At 37.5% G+C, this 27743-nt stretch overlaps 1 protein-coding gene across 14 annotated transcripts in view; it reads right to left on the bottom strand.

The window, feature by feature from the left end:
- Positions 1-27743, bottom strand: part of Neo1 (neogenin 1) — a 152448-nt gene that overhangs the window by 64873 nt on the left and 59832 nt on the right. For all 14 annotated transcript variants that reach the window (XM_039082421.2, XM_063266212.1, XM_063266211.1 and 11 more), the window contains exons 6-7: positions 16862-17016; positions 15174-15294 (exon numbers count right to left, since the gene is read on the bottom strand). In XM_039082421.2, coding sequence (XP_038938349.1) covers positions 15174-15294; positions 16862-17016 — 276 coding nt within the window. The remainder of the gene's footprint in view (positions 1-15173; positions 15295-16861; positions 17017-27743) is intronic.

Here is a 27743-nt window from a genome sequence, read left to right on the forward strand (position 1 = left end):
ATTTGAAAGAAAGGAATATTACATTGTCTTGTGGAAATCTGATAGGAGTTTTAAGACTTGAAAGATGTGTTTTTCCAAGGTTTGTGTGACAGAAAGAGCGATAGACTTGGCATCCGCTTTCAGCCTGGGAATCATTACCTATTACATCAGCATTACTTCATGTCTAGAAATAGAAAGAGTAAAACGTCTAAAGTGCAAGTGATTCCCAAATATCCTTAAAATTGTCATGCGTATTCAAATAATATTGATGCTAGTGTAATAAGGTGTATCTAATTTAAAACCATTTGCCATGTTTTCAATATTCGTAAATGTTATTCTCCTAGGCAGTATTAGACAAATATATGCTCAAGACCCTTTATCATATTTAAATAAAACCCATATGAGTAATAATAAGTCAACAACTCGGATGAAGAAACTGATTTAAGAGAGTATATTTACAAAGTAAGGGCAGAAACTATACTAAATGACAGTGCTCACTGACAACTGATACTGGAATGGTACCTGTTTAGCAATGCTGCCAAAGCTCTATGACATAAGTGTACAAACAGTGAGCACAGATCCCTCTCCTGCAGACTAATAGAAAAGAGCTGTGTATGTCACATGACCACAGCATGCATAATATAGAAAGTAGGTTAGATAACACATTAGGTAGTTCCTTTCTGCTGGAAGCCAAGAACACTAGCAGCTAAAATGGCATTTATAATCAATCAGGCTTTTCTAGACACACAAGATCTGATCCTGACAAAAGAGAGGTGTCTTAACATAGCAAAATAATTTAAGTGATAATGTGTAAAATGAATGAGTTTGGGCAGAAGATCTCATCTACAGTGTTTAAGTGCATCTGATTTTCTGTGACTTAGACAGGTGAGGGTCACATCCCAGCTTCAACAGCTGTACTCGATGTGCAATCCTGGGCAAGTTTACCTAACAAGCTTGAATTTCAGTTCTTAAAGTACATACACACAGGAACAGCAGCCACACACACTGTTTATTCATGGAGAGAGATGTAGTGAAGGAAGGGGAAAAGAAGAGAGAAGTGGGGAAGAGAGGGAGAGAGAAGGGGCGAGGGGAGAGGAAGAGGGGGGGAGGTTGTTTGGTGGAAACAAAAGAACAGAAATCTATATCCAAATCTGAGTTTTCTTTTCAAATGAGCAGGAGAGAAAAAGTGAGACATTCTCCGAAGAATGCAAGAAAACAGTGAGTAATTAGTTGGAATGGTATCCTTGGGAACCCTAAGCCAGAGAAGGTGTCCTCCTTTTGCTCACAGAAGTGACAAGTTGCCCTAGTTTTACAAACCAATCCAAACCTTAGACCTCCTTCCTTGCTCTCTCCTTCCCTCCAAACCCATCTTTGGTTTTTGAGACAGATCTCATATGCAGCCAAGGCTGTCTGTTCTTTAACTCACACTCTTCTTGTCTTGACCTCTCAAGTGCTGGGATTATAGGCATGATGATATAAAACTAAAATTATCTCATTAAAACAGTAATCTACCAGACACAGAATGATACAAAAAAGGACAGATGATGTTAACATTAATCAGAACAAAACTAGCACTGGGCAAAAAAAACAGAGGTCAGTACTTCAGTGCTTAGTTAACATGTGCAATACACTGGGTTTGATCCCAATCAAAAACAAAAACAATTTAAAAAAAGTCTATGGAGTTATTAGCTACACTAATTTTAGGGAAAGTAGACTTCAGGGAAAAAAGAGCTAAAGAAAAAGCACAAGAACACATATACACAGAGAAAAATCCCATTAGAAAGAGAAAACTGGAAACCACACTACATAAGCAAAAGACCTCTTAAGATAGACAAAACAGACAAACCACTATGAGAACAACAACAACAAAAACCTAAAATAACACTGAATTCGTATTGTGTTAACCATTAACTTCTGGACATGAAGCCTGTCCTTAAGAACGGCTTAAATATCCAATGAGACTTGGTCAAGAAAACTAATTTTTCCTATGAAAGCAGTTACTGATTACAGAGGGGTTTGTGTTTGCTTCTCTCTCAGCGTGGGGACCCCTTGCCGCCTAGACCTATGTAGGCCCTGTGCAAGCTGCTGCAGCTTTTCTTAGTTCACATGTGTATCAGTCCTGTGTGTCTAGAAGGCTTGGTTTCTTTGGTGGCTTTCCTCATTACTGGCTCTTACAGTCTTTCTGTCTCCTCCTGGGAAGAGGTCTGATGGTGACACCTGACTCAGGACTGAGTGCTCTAAGGTCTCTCTGCAAACTGTCCAGTTGTGAATCTGTTTACTTTGTCCCATCTGTTTGCTTACTCTTATTCTGCCTTGTTTGTTTTTTAATCTTATTTTATTATAATTTTTCTAGATGCCTGTTTGTTTTCTAATCAGAGAGAGAGAGAGAGAGAGAGAGAGAGAGAGAGAGAGAGAGAGAAAGAGTGTAGATTTGAGCAGGTGAGGCAGTGGAGAGGATCTGGGAAGAGCTGGTGAAGTGAAAATATTAATCAGAATAAATCATATAAAAACATTTCAGTAAGAAAAACCTGAAGCAAAATCCTAAAATAAATAAAAATAAATAATTAAAACAAATGCATTAGAAGGTAATTCTAGATATTTTTCTAGAATAGTAGCAGACAGCAGGTGATTTATACAGTAGAGGGCTAAGAGGAGATAACAATAAACAACAAGAGCAATGATAACAAACTATAACATAACATTTTAGGACCTAAAGAAATGCAAATCCTTACATTTAAAAATGCGGTAGAATGGCAGGGTTATGTCAACTGCACACGAGGAAAGAAAAGTGCACAAAGCACACGGTGCAATCACAAGGAAGGGACAGGTCAAAATCCTACGGCTTTCCAGAGGGAGGCGCAGCCTAACTGATGGAATGAGCGGAGCTGATGCCTAACAGTGTGCTAAAACACCCACTGCCTAAAACTTCCTGCACACTCAGAGGTATTTATATAAGATACAATCAAGCCAGCTAGATGAGAGGAGAACAACCCTAAATGTGTTGAGGGTAAAAGAAAACTTGCCGAAATGTATCAGGATTTAAGAGTGGCTGAATGATAAAGCAAAAAGAAACAAATTAAGAGAAGCAGAAATAATGTCAATAAGTAAAAAGCTATCTATCGTTGATAATCATCAAAGAAAATGACAAAGTTTGACAATGGTGCAGAAAATATATGGCCAACAATGCAATTAAGAGAAAACCATACTGATCTGACTGAGTAGAATCGAAGGCAAAATGACCAAGAGAAAACAAGTGTTTCCTGCAGTTAAAAAACAATCTGTATTTTCTTGATTGTGAGATGTACTTTCTCATATTTTAACACCTGAAAGGTTGCACCTTAGAGTACTACAGTGCCTTGGAGTTTATGAAACAGTCATCCACCAGGGAGGTAAGTCACAGATCCTGCTCTGACAATACAAGCAGCAAGCAGTAACTCAGAACTCAGCACATCTGCGCTCATGTTTCATCAGAAAGCTAATGAGGGAGATCAGGTGGACAAAAATTGGGTAAAGCTCTATAGAATTTGAAAACATAACTAATAGTGTGGTTTAATATTCATAAGCCATTGTATTTAGATCACATCCATAGGACTGCCATAAAAATTTGAGAATGTATTAGACTATGAAGAGATTTCCAATTCTGGTGAGTTGGAAGACGCAAGGCTCTTTCTTGAATTACGGAAGTTGTTTATAGAGAAGCATGAAGGCTTGAGACTCATGAAGGAATGCATCCTCAAAAGCTATCAGGATTTTCTAGCAGTCTGAGGCTGAACTAAGTTGTTGTTTGTGAATTTGGTACCCAGTTTCAATGGTTATAAGAGAATAACACACTTCCAAAATGAAGGGATTTGAGACTGGGTAAATACACACAGTGCCCTTTAGCACATCTGGCAGACAGCCAGAAGACTGCAGGGAAGAAATACAATGTGACCATGAACTCACTAACAGTCAGGCTGTGCATTCTGAGTACTGGCTTTTGGTGCAGAATTCTAAGGACCAACCCACTGACTTCTAGCTCTCTCTGAAGAATGAGCTCTTCACTATTGAGAGGTCATCCTATGATCCAGGTGCGCACTCTGGTTGTCATTACTACTGTTACGTGTGCATTCTTACAGTGAACTGCTAGTTTAAACAAGTGACGTACATAACAATTGAAGGAAGTTATGAAATAAAACACTCCTCCCATTCTATGTGCAGGATTCAGTATTGAGGAAGTCATCTGACGTTTTCCTGACATTAAAAATACTCACTTTAAAAGGCGTGTCAGATGTTGATGACGCACCCACCTCAGCAGTGAGCCCTAGAAAGACAGCTCTTTTCCATTCTAGATCAAAACGCTATTTCCCAGATAAGCTCCCAATACCCCAGAGAACATTAAACAAGATGTGTAAAGGTAGTTCTACTCAGTATCTATTTTGACCAATAAAAATTATTTTTTATTTTTGTTTCAAGGAGCTTAATGGTTTACATTACCTCCGATCATGACACATTTTCATGACGCTGCATCTGAGAGAACATTAGCATTTTTAGGATTCAGCTTCAGAAGCCACATTTTAGCTTTTTAAAAAAAATCTCTTCATTATTTATAAAAAGCAAAAGAATTCAAGAAAGCCTAATAAGATCTTTTTACAAGACTACTTTAATGAACTAAAGTTTTTGAATATGAGCGGAAGAGAAACCAAATCTTAGGAAAAACCCAGAATCCAGAAAAAAGCCACAGCTATTTTATTACTTGGAGAGTATATGCTCAGGTACACATGTATAAAGAGACTCAGATATTAATACTATGCCAACAGAGCTTGCCTTTAAAAAACATGTACACATTTGAAGCATTAGGACAATATTACAGTTGTGAGGCAACAGTAGTATCAAATGCATTAATATTAAAAAAAATTTCTCAGTGGCATTTCAAATTTTATTGTCCTTGTTTCTGGTGGTTTCATGAGTATGATCAATTGGGAGACAGTCTCAATGCCAACACTTTAAATCTAAAATGAAAACACAGTGACCCAAGAATGATACTGCGTGAGATCAGTGCAAGCATCCAGATTGTCAGCGATGTCTTTCCGACCCAAATGATATTCTGCCAATTACAACCCTACTGTATAATTCAGTATCATTTAAATATAGTTTCCAATTAACATAGTCCTTTATAACAAAATAATACCATCAAATTAAAATTTAAGTTTGCTTTCTGAAAATTTCTTAGCTATCTCTAAGTCTGGAAAGGTCATCTGCAGGGCTTTTGCAATTTAACTACCAAACACCAAAACATATCACTGAGACTGTAAGTTGCTACCTTAGTTTCATAAATTCTAGTCTTAAATTCTGTGAGTTTGGTAAAGATGAAATTCATGTTGAAATTAAACCAAGTATAATTTAATTATATGTCAACCTTACCAAAGTTACCTAAAACTAGCATGCATTATATTATAGCTCAAGCATAATGGTGACAAACTTTCATAACCCAGAAAGAATAAGGATCTATAGTGTTAGATTTAAATAGCCCTTCTCCCTCACACTGACTCAATCAATTACAGACCTGGCTCTACCTTCTTTTGCAGGAATATCTACCCGACATTTGATAAACTATTACCAGGTAAGACTTCTAAGGAACTAAAGCAATGTTCTGGCTAATTGAGAGCTTTATTTATTTATTTTTTTTTCCGGGGCTGGGGACCGAACCCAGGACCTTGCGCTTCCTAGGTAAGCGCTCTACCACTGAGCCAAATCCCCAACCCCTAGTTGAGAGCTTTAAATCCCACACAATTGGTACGGAATAACTCTCAGAGACGCCCTGTTTTCCTCCCTGAACCCAGTCAGTATACCTCTTACGCACTGTGCTCCCCTCACATAACTAAGTGCTAACGAATCCGGTTTACATATGTCTCCCTGAGATGTTCCCTTCTATATTCACAGCTCTCTGAATTCTAAAGCTGAGCTGCCTGCTGTGTTCAGGTTTAATGTAGGGTGGCCACACACCAATACTGTACATACTCTGACACTCCTGAGCTACAGAAGGTACTTTGGTAATAATGACTGAAGTAAACCATAGTCATCACCACTACTTGGTGCTCAGCCATGTTTCCAAAATGATGGCTGACCAAACCTGTCACTAATATAAGCACAATACTGACTTAAAACTTTTTTAAATTAAAGTGAAAGGGGAAAAAAATCTCACATGAGCTTTTGTCTTAGAAACATTAAAACTTGCTACTGTAGCAAAATTTTGAAGTTGAGAATCTAGGTACCAGTTCTTTCATGCTAAATACTTTAAAAAGTAAAACAAAAACAAAAACAAGTCACTTAGCTGAATCTCCAAGTCTGTAAAACTAAACACTTAAATAACTAAGATCTATTCAGCTAGACTCTGAATTTTTTTTCAACATCACCGCTCATATCAGTCTGCATAGTAGGGTCTTTGCTAGATAGCTAGGAATCTCTATTCATACACTCGGTTAAAAGATTCTTTTTCTTGGTTTAATAAAAGTTTGTTTTTGAGACAGCGTTTTACAATTTATCCCAGGCTGGACTTCAACGCAGTATGTAGCCAAGCTGGCCTGGAGCTTACGTTAATCATCCTACTTTAGCCTCTCAAATTCTTGGATTACATGTATGAGTTATCATGCCTGGGTCAAATTTACTTTTAATAGCTTAATAAATTACACTTTACCTTACCATTTGTATGATATGATTCGTTATCATGAAAAAAAAAGCTACAATGTCCAACATTTAGAAGCAATTGTCAAATATGCAACCTACATTTATTTCCCATAGCATTGCTTCAAGAAATAAAAAATAAATTTTTCTTGAAGTATAAACCATTACATGTAGATTAAATATTACATGTATAATTTCTAGTAGTTTAATTTGGCTGCCTCCAAATCTACAATTTGTCCTTTTCTGAATGTTGATTACAGGTACTCACCACCACATCCAGCTCAGTTTGTTTTGTCAATAATGTAACTTGGATATTGCACTGGCTAGTTTTTATCTCACCTCGACACAAGCTAGACAGAGTCATCAGAGAGGAGAAAGACTCAATTAAGAACATGTGTCAATTAAGACTAGACTATAGGAAAGCCTGTAGGTTATTTTCTTAATTAGTTATTGATAGGGGAAGGCACAGCCCATTGTTGATAGGGCCACCCCAAGGCTGGTGGTCCTGAGTTCTATAAGCAAGCAAGCCATGGGAAGCAAGCCAGGAAGCTGCTCTCTTCCATGGCCTCTGCATCAGCTCCTGCCTCCAGGTTCCTGCACTGTGTGAGTTCCTAACCTCACTGCTTTTGATGGTGAACTGTTATATAAAGTAAAATATATGGAGTTAAACTGTGAGTGAAATAAACCTTTTTCCCTCCCAAACTGCTTTTGGTAACAGTGTTTCATCATGGCAACAGTCACCCTAACTAAGATATTTTCCATACATTTTTTAAAAATGTTTTAAAGTACTCTCTTTTAGATTGTATTAATTTGGTTATTTTCAAACTTATGCTACTTTAAGTAATATGAACCTTTTACACAGCTTGTAACTATACCTTCAGGATAAATGATTATTCACAGATTGTTGAAATGTATGCTAAACTCTTTCTTTTTTCCTTATATGAGAGTCTATGTGTTTTGGGCTGGCTTTCAACTTGCAATCCTATTGTCTTTGTCTCCTAAATGCTGGAATTGGAAGATGGTACCATCACACTCAGGGAAATGGTAAATTATTCTTCAGCTGCACTTAAAAAAAGCATGCTGTTAATAAGAACTCAAAAACATGTCTCATTGTCCTATACGATTAACTCTATAGCAATAAATAAGTAAGGGCCAACATGTCCATAAAATACTGGGAAATGTAAAAATCACAGAAAACACTATTTCTGTAGATGGAAAGTTTATATATGAATGTAAATATATGTATGGGTACATAAAAGAGCATATAAACTCCTTCAAATCCTCTGGGTTTCAACTTGAGTACTTTAACTACCTTAATAAGAACCTGCCTCTAAAATGTCTACTTAAAGTAATTCCCACTCTATCCTCAACATTTCCCCCTTTGTCTTAAATGCACAGGTCTTTTGTTATGTGTGTGTCTGTGTACCACAGACATGTAGCGCTCAAGGCAAGAGAAGGTATCTGAACCCCTGGGACTGACAGGTTGTGATCTGCCATGTGGGTTCTGGAAAATCCAAAACCGAACCAACCAACCAACCAACCAAAACAAACAGGTCCTCTGGAAGAAAAACCAGCACTCCCGAGTCCACAGACATCCCCTTCCACCTTTGGAGACAAGGCCTCATAAAGTTAGCTCAGGCTGGCCTAGAGCTCACTGTGTAGTTCTGGCTAGCCTCAAATTTACAGCAGTTTTTGTGCCACAAGTTTCCAATTGCTGAGATTAAGGTCAAGAGAAATGAACTGGCTAGCCGGTAAGTTCCAGAAATTCCTTGTTTTGGCTCCTCCAGCACTGAGATTACGGGGTCACACCTCCACCCCTAACTTTTCTTTTTCTCCATCTTTATTAAATTGGGTATTTCTTATTTACATTTCAATTGTTATTCCCTTTCCCAGTTTCCAGGCCAACATCCCCCTAACCTCCTCCCCCTCCCATTCTCTACGGGTGTTCCCCTCCCCATACTCCCCCCATTACCGCCCTCCCCCCAACAATCCCGTTCACTGGGGCTTCAGTCTTGGCAGGACCAAGGGCTTCCCCTTCCACTGGTGATCTTACTAGTCTATTCATTGCTACCTATGAGATTGAAGCCCAGGGTCAGTACATGTATAGTCTGGGTAGTGGCTTAGTCCCTGGAAGCTCTGGTTAGTTGGCATTGTTGTTCATATGGGGTCTCAAGCCCCTTCAGCTCTTTCAGTTCTTTCTCTGATTCCTTCAACTGGAGTCCTATTCTCAGTTCAGTGGTTTGCTGCTGGCATTTGCCTATGTATTTGCCATATTCTGGCTGTGTCTCTCAGGAGAGATCTACATCCGGTTCCTGTCAGCCTGCACTTATTTGCTTCATCCATCTTATCTAGTTTGTCCACCCCTAACTTTTATGTGGGTGCTAGGGATCTCAATGTCAGTCCTCATGTTCCCATGGCAAGTATTTTACTGAGTGAGAGGTTTCCAATAATTCTTTATCAGAGTATACTGGCTATTTTTCTTGTCACTGGGGCAAAATATTAATACACAGTGAAAATAATTTAGAGAAGGGAAGATTTGTTTAGCTCAGTTTCATGGCAGAGAAGGCATAGCAGCTGGGACTAGTTTGGTGCTTAGGTGGTGGGGGCTCTTAAGATGGTTCCCTCACATGGCTGGCCACAACTCTAGCAAGGCTGCCACATCCCTGTATCACCAGCCTTGCCCATGTCCAAAAGTCCTACAACTTCCCAAGAGTGACTGTAGGTTGAGACCATGTGTTCAAACATACACGCCTGTTGGAGATTGATTCTATATTCAATCCACAACATAAAGCATTTTTTAATTTCTTTTAAGCAGACACAAAAGTTTTAATTATTTTGTTTTAGTTGGTTAATCTCTCTCTATTCCAACAGATAAATGTTCCATGAGGGCCAAAGATCATGTTTGCTCCTGGCTATTTCAATCTTACCACTTAGCGCAAGCCCACACGTCTGTAAGGCATATGGGATTTTCCCCTAAGTTTGGTAACTAGGCTACCTGTAGAAAGTGAGCTGAGGGCAGAGGCAGCAGGTACATCTGCTTTGTTATCAGTCAATCACGTGCTCTTATTTGTGACAGTGAACACGTGTTAGGTGTTTTAAAAAACAGTGCAAGGTTAATTTCATCTGGACACTTCAGGTGCCTTTCAATCTGGTCATAAAGGATTATTTTATTTTGCAAATTTAAATGATATAAATATATTAAGTAGTTTTCTTTAACTTCTACTTAAAGAATAACCTCAAAGTTTGTCTCATAGTTAAATCTTTTAACTTCATTTTCATTTGTGGGGCTGAAAAGAGATTAGGGGGTTAAAAACAGGCAAAAGCACTCATAAGATTAAAGTAAAAAACATAAAATCAAATAAAAAACAAAATCACACCTGACAATAAACTTATACTCCTAAAATGATTTTATTTCATGGGATATATGAAGTGATTAAAAAGAAAAAAATACCGTTAAAAAAAACTAACATTTAAACATTTAAAAAAACTAAAAGCACAGCATTTTGGTACCTGACCCGATCAGTAAGTCAGGCTCAGAAGAAACACTGGCACTGGATACATCTATAATCTTAGAGAGTTCTCAGATTTGAGGTGGGTGTGGCAGTACCTGGGTAATCCTAGCCCTTGGGAATGTGATGCAGAAGGATGTGAATCTGAGGCCAGCCTAGGCTATGTAGTGAATTCCAGGCATGTCTGGGTCATAAACAAAGAGTCTGTATGTGCCTAGATACAGAAAGCACAATTAAGAGTCAAATTATACCAGTTATCTGGAATAAGCCTTTTTCTAAAATTGTAATTACTAGTACAAAAACAAAGGAATAAATGAGAATTAACCCTTTGATCAACACTAACTAGCCTTTGCCAAGTAGTGTTTTAGATTTAAAATATTCCACTACTGACTAATAATTTCTTGCTACTTAGCCAACTTTTAATCATGCCAAGCTTTTAGTCACTTTTTCCAGAACATCTATCATTCAATAACCTCAGAACTATATGGAATTTTTGACCAATATTTCAGTCAAATAAAATGAAAAAACAATCACTCATAATACGCAGTATGTATTCTTATCTACTGCGGCCACGATATCCTAGAAGTCATTTAATGTGTTGGTAAAGTGTGAATTTCCTTTACTATAAACAAGTTCATGTTACTTCCTTTCATCAGTCCTTCTTCCCTTTGGCAACAAAATACTGCCTGTTAACAGGATATATATTTAAAAAGTATATTTCTGGGGTTGGGGATTTAGCTCAGTGGTAGAGCGCTTGCCTAGCAAGCACAAGGCCCTGGGTTCGGTCCCCAGCTCAAAAAAAAAAAAAGTATATTTCTATGTTTATTACATTTCAGTCTTAAAAGAAAAATTAAAGGTAATTTTAAAGGTAAACAAACAGGATGGAAAGACAATGAAGAGTTAATGATATTTTCCCTCAGGTTTTGCTACCTTTAATATATTTGTGCGTGCATGTGTGTGCATGCATGTGTGTAAGTACGTGCGTGCGTGCGTCCATCCATCTAGCCAACTGAGATATATTCTCCCTGTGAAGTCCCAGACTGGCTTAGAATTTGGATCTTCCTATCTCTGACTTACAAGTGCTAGGGTTACAGGAATGTAGCCCAACACCATCCTACTAAGCTATACTAATTTTACTGACAATTAAAATAAATCATTCAACAGGCAATTATTAAAAACAGGTATTAATTTGTCATAATTCAGAAGTAATTCCATTTTATGTTCAATTAAATATTTTAAGAGTCTCTAAAACTAAGAATTGCTGTTGCCAGACATGTTGGTGTGCAATGGAACTCCAGCACTTAGAAGGCTAAGGGTAGTGAGCTCACCACTAATCTGACTTACACAGGAAGAGATCGCAAACCAAACCAAACTGCTAATAGCAACATGAAAACAAGTAGCAACAAAGAAAGTGTTGCCCTTACAGAAATGCACAAAGTTAGATATTAATATTTTAAATAATATTTTTCTGTTTTCTTAAAATTATTATATTTTGCTTATTTAATTGTGCATATATGTATATGTGTAGTGTGGACAGGCACTCCTAAAAGAAAAACAAAGGATAAAGTTGGTAATTATAAGGATGAAACTATCAACATGCTTTTATTAAATGATACAATGATTTATAACTTTTTTTTTCCTTTTTTTTTTTTCTTTTTTTCGGAGCTGGGGACCGAACCCAGGGCCTTGCGCTTGCTAGGCAAGTGCTCTACCACTGAATCCCCAATCCCGATTTATAACTTTTTAAGAGTGAGGAAAAGTTACAAACCTATTCACATCCTGTCTAACCGTCATCAAGTAAATTTGTTAGGAATAGAAAAACAACTCATTCATTGAATTTTATTACTTTATCTTTTCCTATTATAATTTTTCTCAGTTTCTGTTCTGAAAAGGTCATTTCACCTTCATTTTTGAATACTTTTCCTGGGTAAAAAATATGGATTGCTTTCCCCCCCAAGGTCCTTAAATTTTTGCTTTCCTACATAAATATCTGTCTTAAAAATCAAAAGGTTAGGGGGCAGGAAAGATGGCTGAGCAACAGAAAGCACTCACAGCTCTGCAGAGGACCTGAGTTTGGTTCCCAGCACCCACGTTGGGTGGCTCACACTCACTCGAAGACTAGCTCAAGAGATCCGACACCTGTGGGTTCTGTGAGCACCTGCACTCTGATGTGCATACCCACACAGACATACACATAACCTCATGATAAACATTAACTTGTAGACAATTAAAACATTAAAAGCCAGGTATGGTGGCAAATGTTTCTTACACTTCTAATCTTGAGAGAGTCAAGAGGATCACCTTAAGCCAAGGAATCTGATACCTGGGTAATACGGCGAGACACATACCACCTTCCCGCTCTCAAAAATAAGTAAGCAGGAGCTGGAGATCTACAGCCCAGGGGCTCAGAGGACTTGTCCTTGCAGAGGATCAGCTTCAGTTCCCCACATCCACAACAGGCAGCTCACAATCATCTCTAAGTCCAATTCCAAGGAATTTGAAGCCTAGCCTCCAAGAGCATATGGTTCACATATAGGCAAGCTCGCACACATACATACAGATAAATTATTTGTTAAGCAAATAAAAAATAAAATGCAAAAATAGAACACAAATTTAATAAACATGGGACTTATAGCCTCCTAATAACCCATGACTTACCAGTGTATCATCAATATAATTACAAAAAAATTCCCAAAGCCCATAAATATTCTCAAAAATCAGAGAAAAACATATACTATTAATAAAATTATTATACCACCAAACACACTCAGAAAAACAGTGGTAAGTAAGATTTATAGTAGTAATCACAAACACACACTGAAGCCCCAGGGCTTAGGTGGGGATGAACACGCTCAACGCCTCCAAAGTTTACTGGGAAAATCACTGCCAAACAAACCTGTCTCCTCTACTCATTCAGCTAATGCACAATTCAGTAAATTTTATTTTTACAAAATTGAAAGTTGCTAAAATGGGAGAAAGGTATAATCACAGTAGAAATGCAGGGTGAAAAAAAGCCATTCAGATATTTTACACCTTTTCCAACATTACGTTCCAGTGTACTTTTAAAGATAGCATCTCTAAATCCTATATGCTGCTCTAGTAAAAAGGTACTGTAGGTGCCAGCTTTGCCATACAGCTCCTCAGGTCCAGCTATAGTTTCCAGAGGAACCCCTGTGCTACACTCGTACCTCGTTGTACCTGACTCAGGAACAGATATCCAAAATGCTGCCTTTGTCAAGTCTTCACAAGAAATACTCAAAATAAAACGAAAAGAGGAAGAAAAAAAGGAGAAAGCTTTGGCTGCTAAATGATCACCCTCACCAATCTGTTATACAACAGTAATTTAGTATGAGAATATAATCATAAAAAAAAAGGTTCAGTGTAACAATGTTCATAATAGCAATAAAAAATGACAAAAAGGACAACTTAAATGTAATTGGAGAATAAGTCATATAAAAGTGCACATACATTAAACAATGAACAATGTTGTAAACTGCTAGCATGGACAGATGTACATGGGGGAATGTTGCAAGAACATGGGTTAGGAAACAATATCCCTATCTGTGTGCTCCAATGCAATACTCCTAGGAGGTGGGATTTAGAGTATGTCAGGAAACTAACGCTTCCCAGTTCCAAATTCAGGTTTTACTTCCTGCCTAACAAAAATGAAGCCAAAAGCTTTTAGTATAATTTTTCCTTTTCTCAGCTGACTCATATGTTACACATATCAGCACAGACACTGGAGATACCAATTATAGAAGGAGAGGACTTATTCTTGGCTCCCATGTGCAGATTCTGAGAGCAAATGTCTTTCCCCAACATGCAACCTCTTGGATGCTTTTGCAGAAAAAGCCTCTGGTGAGATACCAACTTTTGATCAACTCTCCTCAGACCCTCAAAAGTAAGTGTGACGTTTCAACAGCAAAGCATTGTATCCACTTCTCTGTCATCTAGAAAACCAGAGCCACATTCTCTGTATAATGTCCAGATTTCAGTCTCGTGTGCAGATCTTTCTCTGCAGACACTATCCTTACCCAAAGGCCACTGTTGACTGTTTTATATGCCAATGCTATTTATAAGAGGTATTTTCTTACAGCTAAATGCTTATGCTCTCCAGAATTAAAACTCTATACATTATTAAACTTTCTTTTCCCAAATTACAGTGGTTTCCTCTGATTTGACTCTTATTTTCTATCCTTCAATGTTGACTGAATTTATTTTATAAAATAAACAAGTATTTTTATGATAATCAGAAAAGGTACACTAATTTTAGTTTGAAAAAACAAGTAGTGCAAAGTAAACATTAAGAAGTTTTCTTTATGATGCAGAAACAAATCTGCGAGATTAACATAAATGGGTTGTGATAAACATTTACTTGTGTAGGACTTACTCAGTTTTTCTCTTAATATCAACTTCTTTTTAATGGTCTCTGAAAATGTATCTCTAAGTAATTTTATTTTTTCTTTTCTTTAGACTTTTTAAAAATTACTTTATTTTTATTATCATTATTGTTTTTATGTTAATTGATGTTGTATCTGTATGCATGTCTGTGTGAGGGTGTCAGAAGCCCTGGAACTAGAATTACAGACAGATGTAAGCCACCATATGGGTATTGAGAATTGAACCCAGGTCCTATGGAAGAGCAATTAGTGGTCTTAACCACTGAGCCATGTCTCCATCCCCCTTCCTTAGACTTTTTGAAATGGGTATGAATGTTTTGTCTGAATATATATGTGCAACACATATGGTACTAAAAGAGATCAGAGGAGGGCATCAGATCTCCTGCAACTGGAGTTACAGATAGCTGTGAGCCACCATGTGGTCCTCTGAAAGAGAAACTAGTGCTCTTAACTGCTAAGCCCCGGTAAATAATTTTAAGTGACAGAAATGATTTAGACTGCTGTTCTTTTACTTGTAGTTGTGTCACATGCTGGCTTTACCAAGCCAGTTAGCAATCACAAGGGACCCTAGAGTAATGGTGTTTACAATACAAACTCCTCCAACTCACTGCTGCTCCCCTCTTACCATGCTCAAGGATTATCAGCTGAGCTCCAGCTTGTGCATTTCCAACATCATTCTCAGCAATGCATTGATAGAACCCTTCATCTGATTTCACCAGACCCAAAACTTGAAGATTATGTTCCTTCTAAGGAAGAAAAACATATAACATTTTATGACTTAATTAATAAATATGAGTTTAAAACCTCAAGGATATGTTCTCAAAGAGAAGGAAGAAATATTATTATTAGCATAAATGTTGCTTTAAAATATAAAAACATATAAATAATGATAAAATAAAAATGCTAATTTAATCACAACAGATTGGTTTTTAATGTTAAGACCCAGAAACTACTTTTTGTTAACATGAGATTATGCATTTCAGAAACACTCCCACAAAAATGAATTATTTGCATGACAAATTTATAAAATGACACTGTCTTTAAAACACTGTAATTACTTCTGAGCTTTTTAGTTAGTTTTGAGTAAAGACCTTAAGGTATGCCATTAATACTTATTACTAAAACCTAAATAATCCTATTAGTATGGTATTAGAAAATGATAACATTAATAGGCAATAATATATACTATATACCTAATACATATAATTAAAATGCAATTTTGACAAAGGATTCTTAATACATTTGACACTTTTTTCCTCACACTGGGATCTGGGAGACTCACTGGTTAGGTGAGGCTAGCTGGCAATGAGCCTCTGGGATCCATCTGCCTCCATCTCCACGGTGTGGCTCTTCAACTCTAGACTTCATTTGGGTTTCTCCTGGAGACTAACTTAGGCCTTCATGTTTACATGACAAGTACTTTACAGACTGAGATATCAATATAGCTTCACACTTAACACTGTTTGCATTTACAGTTTTGTTGCCATCTCAATGATAACCTAGTCTGGCCTCAAGTCTCTTCATTATCCTCCTCCTTCTTTCTCTGAGGGCTAGGATTACAGGCAAATATCACCATGTCTTGCTTTTATCCACTTTGAAAATTCCTTCAACAAATACATGCAAATTAAATGAAGGGCATTATGTGATGATGTACTCACTTTCTGAAAGGATTTTGTTATTAGTAATGCTAGCATGAGGTCATTCTTACTTTGAAGGGAATGTGTATGATAGTTTTTTTAATAAGTTTATAAAGTTTTGGAGGGTTTGTTATATTTGGTAAGCTTTTCAAAATGATTATCTTTCCATACTTCAAGACAAAGCTGGATATGGTAACACATGCCTTTAACCCCACTTACTCAAGAAGCAAAGGCAGGTAGATTTCTTTAAGTTCCAGATGAGCCATGCCTATATGGTGAGTTCCAGGACAGCCAGAGCTACACAGTGAGACCCTGGGGAGTAGAGAGGAAGAAGGGAGAAAGGAACAGAAGGAAGAAAAGTGAGGGAGTAGGGAGAGGGAGGGGGGGGGTACCTGCTCCTTGAAAATAGTTGTGAAGGGAATGAAAACACACTGGCGTGCACACACTGCGTTTCTCATAAAATGCTGAGAGGTACATTTTCGATACCAGACTGCTGGTGGGCTTAACCCTAGTCCAGTCACTGATTTGCTATGTACTCTCATAAAAAGTACCAAAACACTTCTGGGCAACTTTCTATACAGGCTAAAAATAATTACATTCTATGATATTTTTCTGTACACATAAAAACATTTGAAGGTTTCAGAAATAAAATGTTCTTCTTTGAAAAAATACTTACTACAATTTTAAAGTAATCACTTGGGATAACTACATCCCCATTCTTGACCCACTTCACAGTTGGAGCTGGCTTCCCAGTGACTTCACATTCGAATACAATATCCATGGATTCACGAGCGTATATGTTAGCAGGTTGTTTCAAGAACTCAGGAGGCACTTTAAAATAGAAAGGGAAGACACAATGAAAATAAAAGTAGGCAGCTACTCACATATCGACAAACTTTTAGACCACAGAATTCAGTTATTTGCATTTTTATAAATCATATAATTATATATTTAAAATGTTAGCACAGTAGCTTTAAAAATTAATTGCCTTATGGATTATTCAGCTGTAAAACAATATTTTTTAAATTCATAGATAAATTGAGGACCTGCATCTGCCATGAGATTAAGCTCAAGAACACTAATAAAATAAAAATTAGGAAAATTTAAAAATAGTGACCAGCCTCCCAAATCCTGGCTATTCAAACTTTAACCTAATTTAACGTTTTTCTCCTGAGGTGTTCATATGAGTACATATTTACATCACCTCTCCTTCTAACTCCTTTGTTTACAACCAATGCACACACTCACTCACTCATCTCTATTTCTACACATACATTCATACACATATCCATATTACTAAACCCATTTAGTGTTGCTTGTATATATGTGCATGTGTTTAGGGCTGACCACTTGGGACTGGAAAACAGCAAGAAGCTTGTCCTTGAAGAAAACTAATTCCTCTGCAGTCACTGATGCCTGTAGCTCTACATTAAGTGGCCTTTGTAGATCAAGTATAAGGGGAGAGGGCTCGGAGAGGGCTGGAAGTGAGAATGGAAATCAGTGAGGGGCATCTCTGGGACTAGCTGGAGACCTGGGACAGGGAAAGCCATGGGGAATTTATAGGGGTGACCCTAGCTGAGATTCCTACCAGCAGGGAATGTAGAAACTGAAGGGTCCACCTCCTGTAGCCAGGCAGGAGGACTTCTGTGGAGGGTGACATCAATCCATCCACAAAACATTCAACCCAAAATCTATCCTGCCTACAAGATACGCAGGGATAAAGATAGAGCAGAGACTGAGGGAATGCCCAACCAATGACCAGCCCAACTTGAGACCCATCTCAGGTGACAGTGCCAATACCTGACACTATTAATGACACTCTGCTATGCTTGCAGACAGAACCTAATAACTGTCTTCATCCAGCAGTGGATGGAGGCAGGTGCAGTCACCCACAGATAAACATCAGGGGGAGCTTGGGGGGCTCTTGTGGAAGAGTGGAGAATAGAGCTGACTGAGCTAGAGGGGTCAAGGACACCACAAGAAGTCCTAAAGAGTCAAGTAACCCATGGGGGCTCACAGAGAATGAACCACCAACCAAAAAGCATGCAGGGGCTGGACCGAGACAACCTACACATTTGTAGCAGATGTGCAGCTTGGTCCTCATATGGGTCCTCTAACAATTAGAACGGGAGCTGTCTCTGACTCTGTTGGCTGACACTGGATCCCCTTCCCCTACCTGGACTGCCTGGTTGGGCCTCAGTAGGAGAGGATATGCCTAGTCCTGCTGAGTCTAGATGTCCCAGGGCAGGGTGGTACCCAAGATGGGCTACCCCTTCTCCTTAGAGAAGGGAAGTGGGGGAGGGACTTGTAGAGGTGGTACTTCGATAAGGATGTAAACCAAACAAAAAGTAAATAAATTATGGAGAATGACATCCCCGCCTTGTGACATTTTGACCATCCACATTCGCTGTGCACTAGTAGTGTCACTGTGGACCTAATTTAATGTGTGCCTAGATATAACAAGGATGCAGCATCTATGAAATCTTAAAATCTTTTGTGAATAATTTATGTAGGTACTTAGCCATTTTCCATAATTTGTGTTTACAATTTTCTTATTTCTAGGAACTGAATCAATCTCCGGATTTTCTGTTCAAGATAAACTTCAATAGTTGAATACAAAGCAGAACATTCATTTCCCAAAATGCTTTGACTTCAACAAGAAACTCAGAAGAAGAAGAAGAAGATGAAGAAGAAGAAGAAGAAGGAGGAGGAAGAGGAGGAAGAGGAGGAGGAGGAGGAGGAGGAGGAGGAGGAGGAGGAGGAGGAGGAAAGAAAAAAATGGAAATGATAAAGAGCTAAAATTTAGCTACTTCTAAACACATAAAACACGAAATTCTATCAATATTTGATATTAGTTTTTATTTCTATTGTCCATTTCTTTTGGGTATCAACAAATAGAAAACTCCCTGAGACAGGATTTTAAGAATTCTCCTTGAAATGGCTATTTTACGTATTATCTACATAGGAAGGCAACACTTTAGAAAAATCTCACAAAGATATTAGACTATCTTTACTGTCAACAGACAGAAAAGTACTGAGCATCACTAGTCACCATAGAAACATAAATTGAAACCATACAGAATTACGACTGTATACTTAAACACAATGGGTGAAATTATAAAGACTGGAAAACTACCTGTGCCTCAGATACACAGCAGCCAGATACTCAATGTCGGCAGGAATGTCAAATGGTCCTATCATTTTGAGAAGTCTGGTATACAATAGCACCAGTTTAAAAAGTCAGCTGCTAATAAATACAACATGGATGAAGTCTAAACATGTTCTGCTTTGTGAAATGAGCCTTCTACAACTGCAACAGATGGTATGAACGCTTCTATGTGAAGCAAACTGGAAACTCACAGAGCAGATGCTTTCAGACTGGTAAAGTGATGAGGAGAAGTAGCATGGAGAAATTTTCAACTATGATGGTAATACTCTGTCCTTATACAAGAAGGTGTAACCGATGGAGCTCGTGAACAGTAAACTTAATGTTTGTGCATTTTAGTGCACTAAAATGTACCTAAACTTCATTTTTAGAAGAGAAAATTACAAACAAAATATTACCAAAAGACATGGCTTGCCGGGAGATGGTGCTACATACCTTTAATCCCAGCATTCGGGGGGCAGAGGCAGGTGGATCCTTGAGTGTGAGACCAACCTGATTTACTGAGTGAGTTCCAGGACACCCAGCACTACACTGAGAAGCCCTGAATCAAAACAGCAACAATAACAACAAAAACCCAAACAAACAAAAAGGACTGGCTCAGGAGGTAAGAGTACTTGCTGCTTTTGAAGGACCCAGATTTGATTCCCAGTACCCATGTGGTGGCTCATAGCCATCCATAACTCCAGTTCCTGAGGATCTGACGTCGTCTTTTGGCCTCCACAGACACCAGGCACACATATGTTGCCTAGACAGATGTGCAGGCAAAATTCTCATACACATAAAATAAAATAGAAAAATCTAAAAAAATTTTCTCTTAAAATATTAAAATTCTAGATAATGATAAGAATGATGAATTCTCTGGACAACTTTAAAAATTTATCAAAAAATTGATATTGATGGGTAGAATGATAAAGCAATTATCATAATTAAAGATAGCTATAAAGTTATTTCAGCATTTTATTATATAATTTATTATAATTTTCTAATATGTGAAAATGTTTCAGCATTGGCTAGTAAGGCTCCAGATGGGCTCCATATACTACCTTATAAAATCTGTGTTTTATGCAGCACCTAAGAAAGTTTCAATGACTGACAGCAAAACATTGGCTGACTATCATGCAGGGGATGGGAGAAAAGAGAAAGTCAATTTCTTAAATGCACCTAGAGACTTGAAAAACAAAAAACAAAATGAGATGAGTTAATAGCAGAGCAGTATGAGACTGTGGCTTGAAGAAAGATGGTGGGTGGGTTAGAGATGCAGCTCAGTGATTAAAAGCACTGGCTGCTCTTTCTGAGGAAGATTCTCAGAATCACCAATGTCTCTAACTACAGTCCAGGGTATGTGATGCTCTTCTGGCCTCCGAGGGCACCAGCCTCACACACAGTACACAGAGACATACATGCAAGCAAAACGCCCATACCCATTTTTAAAATTTAATAATAAAAAGGATGATTGAAACATTAGCTGTAGATGGCCATGAAAATGGCCAATTTAGAAATTGTCAATTTGTTCCCAGAAACCAGAAATGGAAAATTTTCTTTAGGGAGTACATGGAGTTGATCACACACTGTTACAAATACAACTCATGACCCACATTAACTGTTATCAACAATCTGAGATGGCAGGAAATACACAACCAGTTATTCGCGTCATAGCAGGAGTCGAAATCCCAAGCTTCAATGACAGTAATGTGAAATATTTAACAGATGAAAAATGAACTTCTAACCTTTTCTGCATTTACAACCACTACGTCATTTCCTACAACTATAACTTCTTAAAAAATAACAAGTCAGACAAGTATGACTGCATTTATATAGAGAGATATATGTATGTGCATATGTATATATGTATGCATACACACACACACACACACACACAAATACATTTCCCCAATTATTTTTCATCAACTATTTTCTCCATCAAGGAAATAAATACTTCCAGTTATGGGACGAGGCTCAAAACAAAATTTTCCAAATGGGTTTTTGTTGTACACAATGACTTGTCTGTATTCAAAAAAAAGAAAGAGAAATGACCTCACATGATACCCATGAAAAGCACAGCTCAAACTCTACTATCCAGATTCAGAAATAAGGCATTAATACAACAGAAACTTGGAATTATAACATGCAGCTAGTATTCTGCCCTATTCCAAAATAATCATTATTCTTTGTACTTAAAAAATTATAGAGTAATTTTGTCTGTTTTGAATATTATAAAATGGAATTATATTCTTTAGTGCCTAGTTTCTTTTAAATGTGCTTCTGAGATTTTTTAAAATACTTTTCAATATAAAGGTGGTGTGCCCATTTGCCTACTGATACAATGCCATGCAGATTTTAGTGGGCATCTGAATCATTACCAGTTTGAATTCCTGGAATAAATATGGCAGAAACATTATTGTGCATGACTTTTAGTGCTATTAGTATCTGTTCACTTGATATAAGCATTCTTCACTGTACCACAGTAATATTTTTATGTACAGTTTTAATAGATTCTGCCAAACAGGCTTCTTGTTTTTGCAATATTGGGAATCAAAGCCAAGCAGAATCTCTAGTTCTCTAAAGAGTATTTTAAAATATTATCAGTGTATATACCTATCAATAGTTCATTAAAGCCTCCAGTTTTCCTCAATCTAGAGGAAATACCACCAGATATTGTAGGCCTTTTGAATTAGCACTTGTGCAAATAGAAAAATTTACCAAATCTGTTGGGAGCTTAGTCTGAAATGTAACAACATTGTTTGCAAGTAACCACTTTGGCTTTGCTGACAGTCTGTTTTAATGCCTTCCCTCACCCCTCCACTGACTTTAACTTAACACTTCCTTTTTTCTACTTTCTTTGGTTTAAATTTGCTACTTAAAAGTAGCAAAAAGTAGCATTTTTGAGGTGAATGTTTAAATCGCTGATCTCTTTCTCTCTCTCTCTCTCTCTCTCTCTCTCTCACACACACACACACACACACACACACACCCCACAACTTCCCTCAACTTTTGCTAGTTCCTATCTATATTAGTTTACACTACTTTCTAAATTTTGTTGTTAATTTCCTTTCTACTCATGAATTTAAAGGTGATTCACATAAAGCAATGTACTCCCAAACAATGAAACAGAACTATTTTGTTGCTGGATAGCATCATGCTAATGTCTGTAATTTTTTTTTACAATTTAGCCCAGGATTTTATGGACACTAGGCAAACACTTTGTGACTGAGCTATATAACTCCAGCCATACAAATATCAAGTAGGTCAAATTGTTACCTGTGCTTTTTAGTTGTATTTTAAATATTTATTTTGTTTGTACTTATTTTTTAATTTATATAACCTATTAGTTACATATGATTGCTATGATCATCGTTTTGTATGTTTATAGTCTTGCCAATTTCTATTTTGTATATTTTAATATTATATTATAAATTATATACATCTTTAAAATTTTTAAATTTTCCTGATAGGTTAGCTTATTTAAAAAATATTTTTAAGACAGGGCATAATGCCTCACACTTCTAATTAAGCACTTGGGAGGCCTAAAGCAGGTGAATTGTCTGGAGCCACCCGGCCGGCTTATGCCTTTCTTTGCCTGAGCTAGGTGTTTTCCACTGCATGGGCCCTTGTTTCCAGGTAACATATGTGGGGGTTACCACCAGCCAAGAATACTGGAGACTTCCTGATAGCTTGCTTCTGCACAAGAATGAATTTCACTCTATTGTTAGTTAGAAACTTGAAGAAATTGAAACTTATTATAGGTAAGAAGTTTTTGGGAAATCAAAACTTACGCCATTGGTTTCTAATGTGACATATGTTTATTGTTACCCTGACAACCAGTTTTTATAGTGTGATTTTTCTGCTTGTAAGCAAGTGCTTTTTGCTTGATTAAACGAGACTTGATCAGAATACTGTCTTGTCTCCATTTTTTGCGTCTCTTGTACCATCCATCTCACTCCTCTCTCTAAGGTCTCTGTTGATGTTCCCGAGGGCTAGGACAGTGAGATCACAAGTTTGAGCTTAGCCTGGACCACAGAGATCCTATCAAAAACAAAGGACTACTGTTTTCAGTTAAAAATCTCAATTCACAAAACTTGTATATATTTACGTAAGATATACTGTTTTGATGACTATTGACACAGAATGGGTAAATTAAACTAAGATGTCTATTACCTTATATACTTAGGGTTTTTTTTATGGTGAGGACACTTAAGATGTATTTTTGCAACAATTTTCAAGTAGAAAGTACATTGTAAGTACCATTCCGCTCTTTCATTTCCTGAGTTTGACTGTGTGATTCCATTTATAATCAGATCGTGCAGAATTTGTCTTTCTATGCTTATTTCTTTTAGTATAACATCCTCCAGGTTCATTCATGTTATTGCAAATGGTAGGATTCCTTCTATAAAGCTGTGTTTCCATTGTAACAACTTTATTGTTCATTTATCCATAAGAATACTAAGTTGATTCAAAGTCTGGCTACCTATGTGCTGTAACCAGTATGGCTGAGCAAACTTAGTTTTTTGACACAATGATCTAATTTCATCTGGATGGACAGCCATTAAAATAATTATTGGATCATACAGTAGTTCTATGGTGTGTGAGGTGGTATCCTATAAAGGATTTAATCTGAATTTCTCTAGTGATTACTCACACAATCTAGTGATTATTCATAGTTTTGGTTTCATATACCTATGGGCCACTTCTTTATCTTCAGAAAATGTCTTTTCGGGTCCTTTGAAAATATTTAAAAGCTGAGTTGTTTTCTCACTACTGAACTGAATTTCTTATTTATTCTAGATATTAACTTCTCATCAGACAAATGTGGTTTGAAAATATTTTCTCTCATTTCGTAGTTGTCATTTCAAGATTCCTTCATTCTTTGCTGTGCATCTTTTCAATTCTAGGTGACTCTATTTGTCTGTTGTTGCTTTTGTTGCCTGTGCTTTATAAGTCACATAAAAACAAAAAACAAAAAAATGCCTTTTAACCTTTCCCCTCGTGCTTTCTCTCAGCAGCTTTACAGATTCGACCTTAAGTCTTTAATCCACTTTCGGATGGCTTTCTTGTATGATATAAAAGAAGGCTCCAATTTTAGTCTTGTTAATGAGGTTATATGCTTTTCAGACAGTTTGTTGAAGACTACCATCCTCATTATTCTTGGCAATAAGAAAAAGCAATATACATGGCTTTCAAATATAAACCTCAGAAGTCACACATTATTTGTATCATACTTTCATTAATCCAAATAGATCAAACCTACCTGAATTAAAGAAGAGATATAAACCCTAGGCCCCAACTAAGAGGGTTGTGTGATGCTCAATGTAGGTACTAGGGAATGAACTCGGGTCCCCTGGCATTTTCTGGAAGACAAGCTATCCATCCTTACTGCCAGAGCCAGCTTTCCAGGCCCTGCTTGTCTTAAGATACCTTCTTCCATCCAAGACAATATTAAACATTATTTCATTTATTCTTTGTGTTTTCACATTTAGACCCAACTTTATCTTCTTCCTGTTGAAAGTTTACTATTCTTCTAACACTTAATAATAAATATATATTTATGTATTATAACATATATAAATGTTATATATATATTTTCCTCCTTGAAAGTGAATTCCAATTTTTATATTTTAAAATTGTATAATTGTAACCATCCCAGCAGGATGAAAATATTCTAAAGATAGATATTTGTATTCTGTCAAAAAGATATTCTCTTTGACTATCAGACTAGTAAAAAATGGCCAAGACATAGAATTTCTCCAGAAAGCTCCTCGTGAAGCTCAGTACCTTCCTCGGAAGAGGAAGCTCCCTCCCAAGTACAGATTTCACACAGTTCTCAGTGCATGCCGGACTATCGGGCAGAAAAGATTGGAGCCCGGATAATGAAGGTCAGCAGTGAAGGGCAGGACCCCAACTTGACCAGGGCTGCCGAGTTATGCATACCACAAAACCCTGAAGTCCTGTGCATAACCATAGAACAAAAGTCCCCACAAAGAAAAGCAGTGGAGCAAAACCAGAAGCTAACGAGTATGAGAGATGTACTTCATTTGATGCTCTTAACAACTTCCTGGTTTGGGGGCATACATAATTCAGGACTTGAGAGGTGGTGGCCACTAGACTTCTTTATTTGTACATTTTAATATGGCCACATTGAGTAAATCTTTTTCTGCTTTTCACTGCTTTTCTCTTTAGTTGTCCTGTTGACCACAGGCTTGTTGGTGCTGCCAGGGTCAGGGTCTGATCCTGACAACTGAGGACACAGTACTGCAAGTAATTGTTAAACTTTGTTCTTTTTTATTGCCTATTCTTGTACCCATAACATGTTGGTCTGAAAGATGGTAAATTTTAATATGTAAGACGTCTCTTTGCAGTTTTCTCTAACAAACTCATATTAAGAGCACTTTTTCCAGGCATAGATTTTTAAAATGAAACTAGTTGTAAATTAAAATGTATATATTATGTATATTTTTCACTCAATAACTAGATGTGATGGTGCAGGAGATAGAAGGAGGAAATGCAGGAGTGAAAAAGCCATCATTGGCTACTTAGCAAGTTCAGTGTCAGCCTGAACTACCTGAAATCCTGGATTCAAAACAAAATAAAACTTAGGTAATTCAGTTCACAGGAAGACTATCAGAGCCCATACAATGAATAAAAATAAAATCGAAAACAACCATATTGACAAAAGTCCTTATGAAGAAAACCGTGAGGCAATACCAGCAACTGACAAGTGCAACATATCTATTTCATTTGATGCTCTTGCTAACTAACACCAGGTGAAAGGAGAAAGGAACTGATGGAGGACAATGGAGGAGACTGGTAAACAAAAATCTAATTAATGGGGAAAGCAATGAAAATGATCCGCCAAAGCAGCACACAGATCACAGATGGAGTTCATGAGAGTTTTATTTTTCCAACCCTATCTCTACAGAAGTGAACAACACAACTGATCACCCTATAAAACTGATCACCCTATAAAACTGTGCCCTATACTTCTCCTTCCACCTAGAAGACGTGGACTAACTCATCTGACACAACAGCTATGTCAACTCTATGGCCTGCTCCTCTGCTTCTCAGGGAGTAAACACCTGCCCACGAAGGTGGAAGAACAGATAAGCTCTCTCTTTTCATCAACACTGAGTCCCAAGCACTCACTGGTCCCCAGTTGCTCTCAAAAACACATCTGAGTTCCCTGGTGACTACTAGGGGTAGGGGTAAAAATATAGCTGCTTTGTGTCTGGCTCTGAAATCAACAACATTACAAAGAAAAACAATTAATCATGTAAGATAAAACACACAAGTTAATACCACTAAGTCACAGGTCACACAATGACATTAAATGAAACAAGTTAGTAACACAGGCCGCCTCTACTTCTACACTCGCAAGCAGGGATGGGCTTCTCCAAAACTAACAGAGAAAATCCATAAGAGATTTATTGGAAACAAGTATTAGCAACACCATAAACAAATCAGAAAAGAGGATCAGCACTTGAGTACTTTTCTAAATGGAAAAGGTCAGGGCATGCAGGTATAAATAAAAGGCCTGTGTAATGTGCCACATTTACTTTCCTTGACTTCTTAAACAGGGAACCAAAAAAAAAAAGAGAAATGGTAGTATAGAGAAAAGGGAAAAACAACTACTCTTGCAGAGATGCTCAACCTCATCTTAAAATACGTATCAATCATCAAGCCCAGTGACATGGACAGGCGCCATGCAATCCTTCCGGCATGATCCATACACCCCAAAGAAGGAACACAAACATCGAGAGACACGGTTCTGAAACGGAGACCAGACATCTCTGGAGAAAAGCATACTGAGACAATAAAAGGGTCCAGAACTTTGTAGGTGCCCCAGATCACACCCTCATCCTTGACAATAACATTACCACCAATGACAACACCAACAATTACTACTACAACAGAAACACCATAATGCTGAGATGGAAGTTTTATAAGGATTAGCTCTTAATCTTCAAAATAATCTCAACAAAGTAAGTACTTTTATTATCTCCATTGCACAGATAAGGGCGATGGAGTTCAGAAAGGTTATATGAATTTGCTATAATTGGGGTGAGGGAAATGGGTCAGCAGTGAAGGCACTCTCTATGGAAGTTAGGAGGAGGAGGTTACAATGTCAAGTGCACATGGCAGTCCGTCTATAACTCTAGCCATGGAAGGCAGAGACGGGGAGTGCCCACAGAAGCTGGGCGGCAAGAGTAGCCTCATCAGCTCGCTCTAGAGTTGACTAAGAGACTATTCTGCCTCAAAAAATGAGATGAAGGAGATGCCTGTCATCAGTCTCAGGCAGACATGTACTCTCCCAACATGTGCACCCAACACACATGAACATGCACACATACATACTACATACACGTATACGAAAAGAAAAAATGTCTATTGTATTTGTGAA

Source organism: Rattus norvegicus, chromosome 8 (genome assembly GCF_036323735.1).
Source record: "Rattus norvegicus strain BN/NHsdMcwi chromosome 8, GRCr8, whole genome shotgun sequence".
NCBI classification, from domain to species: domain Eukaryota; kingdom Metazoa; phylum Chordata; class Mammalia; order Rodentia; family Muridae; genus Rattus; species Rattus norvegicus.